We start from the raw sequence: 10459 nt of genomic DNA, 5'->3' as shown, positions 1-10459 counted from the left end.
ATATTCGTCCCCATCACTCTCAGACAACCAAGTTTCTGTAACACCTATCACATCATAGTTACCTGTTAGTGCAGTAGCTTCAAGTTCTAGAATTTTGTTTCTGATACTTCTAGCATTTAGATAAATACATTTAATGGTTGTCTTACCTGAGTTGTTGTTCTTGTTTTGATGTGGTCTCCCTTCTGTTTTTTTGTTGATTTCTCCCCCCTTCCTTTCTAGTTTAAATGCTTCCGAACCTGCTCGAGGATCTTTTCTCCGAGTAGACTAGTTCCCTTGTTATTTAAATGCAGTCCATCCCGTCTATACAGATAGTCCTCGTTGTAGAATGTGGTCCAATGATCAAGATAGGTGAAGCCTTCCCGTGTGCACCACGTCTTCAGCCATGCGTTTTGATTAATTATTTCCAGCTGTCCATATGGTCCTTTGCAAGGTGCCGGTAGTATACCAGAAAATACCACAGTTTTGGTTTTCTCTTTTAATTTCCTTCCTAGCTCTCTGAATTTGTTTTGCAGGGATTTTGGTCTGTCTCTTCCAATGTTGTTTGTACCGATGTGGACGACTACTACCGGGTCGTCTCCTGTTCGTTCTAGGAGCCTGTCCACGTTCTCAGTGATGTGCTTGACCGAGGCTCCCGGAAGGCAGCACACTGTTGTAGTAAGGGGGTCCAAACTGCGAACTGAACTTGCTGTGTTTCTCAATATGGAGTCCCCAACAATCATGACCTCCCTTCTTTTTGCTGTCTGGTCACCACTGTCAATGGGGTCCTGGATGTTGTTCCTTTCATTCTCTTGTTGGTTCTGTTCATTAAAATTCTGAAGTGACTCAAATCTGTTGGTTGTTTTGATTTCTGGTGGTTGTGTTTGACGAAGTTTCTTTTTTTCCCTGCTTCTGCCTACCTGAACCCAGCTGTTCTGACCTTCTATCTCCCTGGTGGCTTTCAGTCTGTTAGGGGTGATGCAGACTTCCATGAATTGTGGGTGTGCCAGTTCCTCAAGATCCTGTTGCTGTCTCACTTCTTCCAGCTCCATTTCTAGCATACTTACTAGTTTATGCAAATCCTGGATCGCGCGGCACTTTACGCACACTTGGCTCTGCTGGGTTTTCTCGGATTTCCCACATCAAGCAGGTGTCACAGATTACTGGCTTGAAGACCATGTTGAGGTTTTTTTTTTTTGAAGTTTAGTTTCTTCTGCAGCTGTCAACCTGCTTTCAATCTGCTTCGAAACTGCTCTGTACTTTTCCACGCTGTACTTCTCCCACTCGCTGTCGCTTCCACTCGCTGTCGCTGGGAAGACTGCCTCGTTTAACTGCGTTGTTCTGCTGTGCTGTCGGCTCCTCCCCTCGCCCGTGTCTCAAAACGGCGCTGAATTTGAATCAGCTGCTCCGAGTTTCAGCTTGTTTGTTATCAGAAAAACACACGCGGCTGTTTGACTTTGAGCTGCTGCTGTGTTTCCCCAATGTCCTCTGTTTTCAGATTAAAGCAATTCAAGATGCAATTTCTCCTTTCTGCTTCGAAACTGCTCTGTACTTTTCCACGCCTGTACTTCTCCCACTCGCTGTCGCTTCCACTCGCTGTCGCTGGGAAGGAAAAACATTCTTGAACCTCTGTCAGTGTGGATTCGAGCCACTTATGTCAGTGTGGATTCGAGCCACACTTCTGGTAGTGATAAAAATAGATTAATAATTTGGCAGAGGTTCAAGAATGTTTTCCTAGTATACTATAGCGTACTCATTGTGTCTGTATTTCTGAACGGTGAATATGAAATCAATCCACTATAACTTAACCACCAGAGCTCAGAAACACCACTGCCGTGGAGACGCACACGCGCGTGGAGAGGCGTGGTTGTAAACGTGAAGGACGCGTCCGCTCTGCAGGAGCTACGATTCGAGGCAAAGGGGAAGTTAATGAATCACGAGAATGCTTTTTCTACTGTATTTATTCACTAGCCTGGCTGCTTTTATTCCCTGTCAAATATGCAACACAATTGCATGTATAACACAGGCGCGGCAAATATATATCATTAACAGCACCGACAATGACTTCATGTTGAAAAAATACGTTGTATTGACAAAATTAAAAAGATATAACAAACTTAACACTGTCTAAATTAATTAATAAAAATATAAATAGTTTCATAGCATTTTGTACAGCGTGCAGTGGCGATTAAAGTAGCGTGCCTGTGGAGTGCGTGTAAGAAACGACATGAAACCAAAGTAACCAGCTAGTAAAAAGAAAACGACACCTTTGCTAAGATTAATACTGTTGCTGAATTACTGTGGGAAGCAAACAAGTAACATTGATGAGCCGCTCACTATACTGCCTCCGACCAGACCGCATTGAACACTGATGAGCCGCTCACTGTACTGCCTCTGAACAGACAGACAGACAGACACCCACCATGAGTAAACTCACCCAGGCGAGGCTCCCCCTCTTTCTCCCTCTCTCCCTCTCCAAGAGAGTAATAATTGAGACATTAAACTGACAATGTAGACATTCAAAACGTTCACATTACCGGCAGGATTCGAACCTCAGCCGGGAAACCCGAATAGAGTTCACGCCCATCGCCTTAACCACTCAGACACCACCTCTGTATTTCCAGTGAAAGAGTATAGATAGCAGATATAAAGACTTGGAAACATAAAGCGCACTAACTGTGGGGGTGTGGGTGTGGGTGTGGCAGACGCGTTGCTGAGCGACCAGCTGAGTGGGAGGATCGCACTGAGTTAGGAAGCGCGTTATACTAGGAGAAGGTTCGAGAACAGTTTTATATTTTGTTCTGTTTCTAGCCTGTTCGCCTCAAACGTTTGCTAACTGAGGCGAACACTGTGAAGAGGGAGTTTGCCCAAAACAATAATGAAGACAGACTGGGAGAACATTTCTATGGCAAGTTTTGTCAATTTATATAACAGAAAAAGAAGCAGAAAGAGTTACTTCAGGAATGTTTAATATTATAATGTGGCTTATTTATGTAATATTCATATTTTATGATAAAATTGATAAGATATGTATGCATTTATTACACTATGTAACACAATTTTTGTTCCTGGGTAGTAAGTGTTATTTCCTAATTGCTTATGCCTCAAAAGTATAGAAAATGGCTATTATTCCCCACAAACTTTGCTTTTGTGACCAGGACAGTGACTATTTGTGACAGTGTAAATACAGTATAATCGTAAATCTAGAAAAACTACTCACTTCTAAATCTTTTGTAGTCATTTTTGTATTACTTTAGTATAAATACATGTTAGTTTGGATTCATATGTTGTTTTTCTCTGACTTTATGTGAACGAAAAGACACACATTTGCCCGTTTTCCCATTGGAAATAGTGATATTTTGAAATATCACTGTCCTGGTCACAAAAGCAAAGTTTGTGGGGAATAATAGCCATTTTCTATACTTTTGAGGCATAAGCAATTAGGAAATAACACTTACTACCCAGGAACAAAAAAATAAATAAAAAAATTGGTACACTGTGTTGTTATTATTATTATTATTATTATTATTATTATTATTATTATTATTATTATTATTATTATTATTATTGTTACTGCCCTCCATAGTATTGGGAGAGTGAAGTCAAAATTGATATTTCTACTGTACTCTCAAGCAATATCAATCTCCTGATATAAATCTGATGGAACATGAATTTCACTTGCTGAAGAGGAGACTGAACTCAGAAACTCCCCAAAACAAGCAACAGCTGGAAATGTCTGCAGTAAAGGCTTGGCAAAGCACCTCAAAGGACGTTCCCAAGAGTGTGGTGATGCCAATGGGTCTCAGAGTCGCTGCTGTTATTGCATGCACGAATTTGCGACTAAATACTCACTTTTATGCTTCTTATATTTGCTTTAAGTTGAATTGTCCCAATACTTATGCTCACATAAAATGGGGGGATGGAACTCTGAAAGTGCTGTTATTCTTAGCTGGTAAAACACGTATGTATTGAAACAGCCAGAAGTAAAAGGTGACATTCTGTACTTTTGCCTCAAATTCATCTTGTCCTCGTATTTTCATATTGCTTGAGTGTACAGCAGAAATAGCAATTTTGACTTCACTGTCCCAAGAAATATGCAGGGGTGTAGGTTTAAAAAACATCAAGACTTTGAACAAGCAGGGAGAGAGTGAATAAAGGGATCCAAAGAAAACATCGGTCCTTGAGCTCATAATATAATCTATTGCAAATGGAATGAGGCTTTTGAGAGTTTGGTGAGTGTGATTGACATTACATCCACTGACTGCAGTTCTCATGTTCTGACAGCAGATGGCGTGTCTCCCTCAGAATGGCAGCTCTGACCAGAACACAGTTCAATGTGAAAATACTGCAGGCTGAGTATTACTGAGCTCCAGTTAACAGTGAGACCAGCCTGCTGTGCTTCCCTGCAGAACAGATTCACACTCACCCACCTCATCAGCTCACTGCAACATGGATGTGTAGAAGACTGCACGTGCGCAGCATGTATTTATGCAAGGAATATCTGCTTTGAACACATTTCTCCAGATCTCTTACAAGCAGGATGGAGATGCAATCAAAGCAGTTTACTTGTGAATTCTCCAAAGAAAAATTGCAAAAAGCTTCCTTCCTAAAATCAATAAGGGGTGTGTATTTAAAGCATGATGACTGTGCCAGCTACCCTTTAAACAATGATCTTTGTGATTCAATCAGGGCCCAGTTGTTTGCTGATAATCTGTGCTAATGGGCTGATTGTTCTATTAGTGCTCTAGGCTGAGTCTAAACTGACACATGGGACTCAAATAAAGATGAGAAAATCCCTCCTTGAAATATTCAAGGTCCTGATTATAAATGAGAAATCATCAATTATAAAACACATGACTTGAGTTGATGATAATAATAAGATTTGTTTGACACATTTCTCCAGCCCCTCTGTCTCTGTAGAGGGATTCCAGTGTGCAGTGTTTCTGGGAGTCAGCAATATAAACAAGCTGCTTCAAATAATACAGAAAAACGTATGCTAATGTCCAGGGCTTCACTTCCTATTAACTCTGCTAATGAAAAGATAATGAAAAAAATCACATGACATTACGAGTAAATATTAAATACATCATTTAAGAGTGAATGTTTTTTTTTTTTTATTATTCCTAAACAAAATGAATCGTCCCTGCGATGTTGACGCGCCAACTTTCTGTGCAAGAGCAGCGTGAGAATCCAACGGAGTCTCCTCCTCCTCCTCCTCCTTCAAGAGTTCAGCGTGGTTTCCTCAATGTACTCGAGTCAGTGTGATCACGCACTCGCTGCTCTGAGCAAAGCGACCCGCCTTGCTCTGAAAAGCGATCTCTGTTCATCATTTGAAAATACTGCATCCCAATTAAACAAAGGGACGTCCCAGTTAAACGACATCAAGAGCACTGGGAAAAACCGTCTCCCAGAGTTCTATCCCATTCAGCAGCTATCGCGATTTATCAGTATCGCGATTAGGCAGCGCTGTGTGTGTGTGTGTGGCAAGTTAGTTTATTTTTTTTTTTTTGAGCAGTAGATTAGAACATTTTCTAAACAAGCCCACACTGCAACAGCACCCCTCTCTCTCCTCCTCTTGTTTTATAGAGCCACAGTCCCACAACCACACAAAGAAGAAGAGGAAGAACTGCTCCTAAAACCCACCAGTGGTGTTGTTCAGCCGGAACCATGACTACCTCAGTCAGGCCCGACCCGTGCAGTCTAGGAGTGGGAACAGAGCACTCATATTCTCCAGCATCTCCCTCCCTGACTCTCCTCAGCAGCAGTGAAGCGTTCCCGCGCTGCAGCTCAGAATCAAACAGGCTGGTCCTGCTCACATACTGAGGGAGCTGATGGGCAAGCTGGTCCCTGTTATTATTACTGTGAACAATGTCATGTGTTTCTGCTCTTCTCCAGATCACACCTATCTTCTTCCAGTCTCCAGCTATGATGTAGCTGAAGGTGCAGCTCAGGATACAGTCCTGCCCCTCAGTACAGATCACTGAGTTCGGGACTGTCACGTGAGCTGGTGCTGTTGTGGGTTCAGCCGGAACCACGTTTATCTCAGTCAGGCCCGTCCCATACAGTCTAGGAACGTAAACAGAGCAGTCGTATTCTCCACCGTCTTCCTCCCTGACTCTCCTCAGCAGCAGTGAAGCGTTCCCGCGCTGCAGCTCAGAATCAAACAGGCTGGTCCTGCTCACATACTGAGGGAGCTGATGGGCAAGCTGGTCCATGTTGTCATAGTAACTGTGAATGATCCATCCTGTTTCTGCTCTTCTCCAGACCACTGCTGACTTCTCATCCCAGTCTCCAGCTGTGTAGTTGAAGGTGCAGCTCAGGATACAGTCCTGCCCCTCAGTACACTTCACTGAGCTCAGGACTGTCACAAACTCACTGCCGCTGACCCTGCCAGCAGCCAGTATGAGGATTGCCAATACCCCGGTAACAGCAGCAGCAGCAGGGCCAGTGAAGCACACTCTCCTCCTTAACTGGATCCTGGACTCGGTCCTTCTCTTCAAATAGAGCCTGAACAGGAGAAGAGCAAAAAGTTCAGAGAGAGAGAGAGAGAGAGAGAGAGAGAGAGAGAGAGAGAGAGAGAGAGAGACACAGGGAGCACCAGGGTTATAAACAAAACACACACACACACACACACACACACACACACACACAGCACATTTGTGACTCGGACACTCACTGGGGCACTTTGCTCCCAGGCTGCCTGATGTGATCCAGTGCCAATGAAACAAGTTCAATAGCGAGTAGAAACTTGAAACAGAGCAGAAAACAAGAAGTGGAGAAAGTGATGCATCAAACTGAATGCAGAGAACAGGACAAGAAGAGCACACTTTGAAGCCAAGAGAAAAGAAACCCTGGAGTACAATAGTGGATCGGGGGGTCTTACTGGTTCCAGGGCAGCTCAGGTGAATTCAGGGACGCTTCTTCTCCTGCAGAGTCCATCCTCTTTGCACGCTCCTTCTGCATCTCTGTACCGACAAACAAGAGAAATCTCAAATTCATACAGCGGTACACACTGGAGCCCCTAAATATTCAAAGACTCGTCTGTCTGTTTATCATTATTATTACACATCACAGCAGTCTTAGTTATAGACTATATAATCTATTTATTTAAACTAATTTAAAGTTACTAATAGAGCTCACAGTTCACTGCTCCTTGCTCTTTGCTCACAGGCCCCTCCCACAATCCACAGAGAGAAGAGAGAGAGTGGGGGGGGGAGCGCTTAGCAACACAGATATTCTGCTTTTGGCACAGCATTCGGAAGGGTAGAGCTGAAGCCCTTTCAAAGCTATATTAAAGATAATATTATTATATTAATATAATGGTCATTGTGGGGATCTCCTGGGTGAAATGATGTTAATCTACACACAGTGCACACAGAGGAATAGGTTGCAATCCTCACAACATTTACTTTCAGGATCAAAAACAAAAAAACAAGGCAAAAGAAATGGCTGCACTAGATAACAATCTGGATCTCAGTGCAGCTATTAAACAGGGAAGCAGGCTCCCCTCTCCCTCGGGGTGGGACACCCCTGCTCTTTATACACACAGGGGCTCAGGCAGACTGCTTGTGGAACAAACCCAGTGCAGGGATATACACTTGAATTAATAAGCAAGCTCAAATAACTCCACATCTAAATAACATCGCTACACTGCGCCACTGTCAGGAACAGCTGCAAACAGCTCTCCTCCCTACTGCTGTAATATAGCCCTGATCTAAAATAGATGACAGGTAATTGCTGAATAATATAAACACCACGACACTCCTCCTTCAACAGGTACACTGGCTTTTCTTTTGTACTCTTACTGTTATTATATAAAGGCACAATAACACACTGGACATGTATTTAACAGCCACAGCAGAGCTGCAGTCTTTCCTCTCTTATCGTACACGGTGTTTGAAACTGTCCCGTTTCAGGGTTAGCACCTGTAGGGAATGAATCTTCCCCTATCAGGAGTCATGTCCAGGTGTGCCCTACAATACCAATAAAGAACTCCCTAGAAAATCGTTTCGTGAAACGGATTTAAGACTCGGTCATAACAAAGTCAGCAAAAACGACTTGAGCCGCTTTTTTTTGGTCTTAGACTTAAGCCAGCTTTGTGAATACGAGCCCCGGCGAGTGGAAAGTTAGTAATGAAATCAATCAATACGATTAATCGTTGTTACGAGGCTCTCCGGATAGAATCGCCACCGCAATGAAATGCATTCACTAAACTGCTGAAGCAATTCACGCTCACCTTACATGTCAAATGCATTGCAGTTTAGAGAGGCGACTTAAAAAAAATTGACCTGCCTTACCGCCGGCAACCCCCCCTCTCTCCCCCCCCGTCCTTATTCTAAACCAGTAAGCATTTGCGAACCTCATTTTGGTATTAGCAAGCAGTTTGTTAGCACCTATTCAGAAATTGTATCAGTTGTTGCCTGGCGCAACATTGTTTCAAGGGCTATAAAAATATGTTATCATAGTTAAAAAAAAACTATAAAACTATAAAAAAAAATGCAGAACTCAGGATATGTGTAAACCAATCAGCGGCTGATTTCGTCACCTGTCTCTACGCGGTATAAATAAGGAGAGGATTCTGACGCGTACCAGGAATCGATGCACAGTCTGCCTGGCTTGAACGGAAAACATTTCCTCTCATCTGCGATTTAGTCTTTCTTTCTTTCCCACTCCAAACAGGCACATAACAAGCAAACGTATTGGAAACAATAAGAGTTCGTGCCATATAATTGAAAGTGAACCGTGCGTACACCGCCCCGCACAGGGGGGCGAGCTTATCAGAAAAAAATACTAAATAAAACACGTGTTCAATTTGGAGCGCGTGTTATTAATAATAAACCTGATAATAACGACAATAAATTAGGCGATATACGTTTAATCATGCATGAAATTACACAAACCAGGCACGCCCAGATCATTACAAATAGACTCCCACATTACACGACAAAGCGTCTTCTGAAAACCGATTTTCTTAAAACGTCACTTTTCTGTGTTTACGTGTTTAACGAGAGAAAAATCTAATTAGAATTCAGCTGTACACACGGGTTGAAGTTTTCGGAAAACGCAGGATATTTACGATGCAGAGTATTGTAGTAGCCAAAGTACGATTTGAACAGACCGGGCATTTCTGCGATGTAACGGAGATCAATCCAATATAGCGCTTTATCGAAGAGTCAGGTCTTAAATTCAAACATTACTGTCCTGCGCCTCTATTCAGATTCCCCACAATGTTCATTCAGCCTTTCCAGCAGCGCATCCTGATATTACCAGTTTCTTTTGCTGGCATTATTTTAAATTATCACGTCATGTTAAAGCTGGAAAACATTTGCTGCTTCATTATGGGCTATTAACAAATACACACAGACTTTAACAAACGTGTTACTTTATCCCTAACTAGACACGTAGATGCATGCAGACTGACCACAGATTATTATTATTTTCTGTTTTTAAAGCCACGTGCAGTAATGCAGATAGACTCTTACAGTGCATCCTCGCTAGAGTGAGCCGAGGGCAGTTATCTTCCTAAATTCCGATGATCGGCTTTTAAAGCCAGCTGTGTGTGCAGTGTCTTTGGGAGATGTGATAACCAAACCTTGCCTTGCTCTACACATGTGAGACACTTATTTTCAAACAGCCCCCCCCCCCCTCCTATAAGCAGCATGTAATTGGTGGACCCGTACCGGACGCTCATCACACCACACACTGTACTCTCATGTATGGGAATTCCCCCAGATCTCAAGAAAGGGCTTCCCGGCAGAAAGCGAGCAGCGGTTACACAACAGGACAGGCAAGGGAGTTTAAAGCTTATCTGTCTGTCTTCCTTTGCAAACAGATAAGTCATTCAAGCCTAAACAAATATGTCCCGTTGCACACACACACACACACACACACACACACACACACACACACACACACACACACACACACACACACAGTCCGCGCCGCCTAATCGTGATACTGATAAATCGCGATTGCTGTTGAATGGGATACAACCCCTGGAGACGGTTCTTCCCAGTGCTGTTGATGTCGTTTAATTGGGACGTCCCTTTGTTTAGTTGGGATGCAGTATTTTCAAATGATGAAGGGAGCTCGCTTTTCAGAGCAAGGCGGGTCGCTTTGCGCAGAGCAGCGAGTGCGTGATCACACTGACTCGAGTACATTGAGGAAACCACGCTGAACTCGACTTCATTAGTTTTCATTTCATGTAGCAATAAAGCGCCATTTAATTTTGTTTAGGAATAATCAAAACATGGCCTCGTGTTTTAAATGACGTGTTTAATATTTAATCATAATGTCACGTGATTTCATTCGTTTTCTTTTCATTAAGAATCAAAAGGCGCGACCCGGTTCGTCTCGGCTGCCGCTCGTTTCATTTCAGCCGCTTATCCGGCGCGTTCACTCGCATTATCACAGCTCAAAATTGCCGATGTTTAGACACTAGAAAAATAAAAGTGTGCAGCAGATATGCAAGTTAACACAGGTC

The 10459-nt window shown here is 43.0% G+C and overlaps 1 protein-coding gene across 2 annotated transcripts; it reads right to left on the bottom strand.

The window, feature by feature from the left end:
* Positions 1–5276: 5276 nt before the first annotated feature.
* Positions 5277–9555, bottom strand: LOC121308159 (CD276 antigen homolog). 2 transcript variants are annotated; one of them, XM_041240436.1, is made up of 3 exons: positions 9459–9555; positions 6860–6946; positions 5277–6483 (listed from the first exon to the last, which is right to left on the bottom strand). In XM_041240436.1, exons 2-3 carry the CDS (start codon positions 6937–6939, stop codon positions 5508–5510), a joined length of 1056 nt encoding a protein of 351 aa, XP_041096370.1. In that variant the 5' UTR covers positions 6940–6946; positions 9459–9555; the 3' UTR covers positions 5277–5507. The 2 variants fall into 2 exon arrangements, with proteins under 2 accessions (XP_041096370.1, XP_041096369.1); XM_041240435.1 differs by lacking the exon at positions 9459–9555 and having other exon boundaries at positions 6860–7059.
* Positions 9556–10459: the final 904 nt, after the last annotated feature.

Source organism: Polyodon spathula, unplaced genomic scaffold (genome assembly GCF_017654505.1).
Source record: "Polyodon spathula isolate WHYD16114869_AA unplaced genomic scaffold, ASM1765450v1 scaffolds_470, whole genome shotgun sequence".
Taxonomy (NCBI): Eukaryota; Metazoa; Chordata; class Actinopteri; order Acipenseriformes; family Polyodontidae; genus Polyodon; species Polyodon spathula.
The sequence above is the reverse complement of the archived record's forward strand: the minus strand, read 5'-3'. Positions and strand labels throughout refer to the sequence as shown.

Excerpts from the sequence above, each read along its gene's own strand:
- LOC121308159 (XM_041240435.1), bottom strand. The coding sequence starts at position 6,975 with ATGAATTTGAGATTTCTCTTGTTTGTCGGTACAGAGATGCAGAAGGAG. Across the intron at positions 6,484-6,859 it reads CCTGAGCTGCCCTGGAACCA|GCTCTATTTGAAGAGAAGGA; the intron begins GTAAGACCCCCC and ends TCTCCTGTTCAG.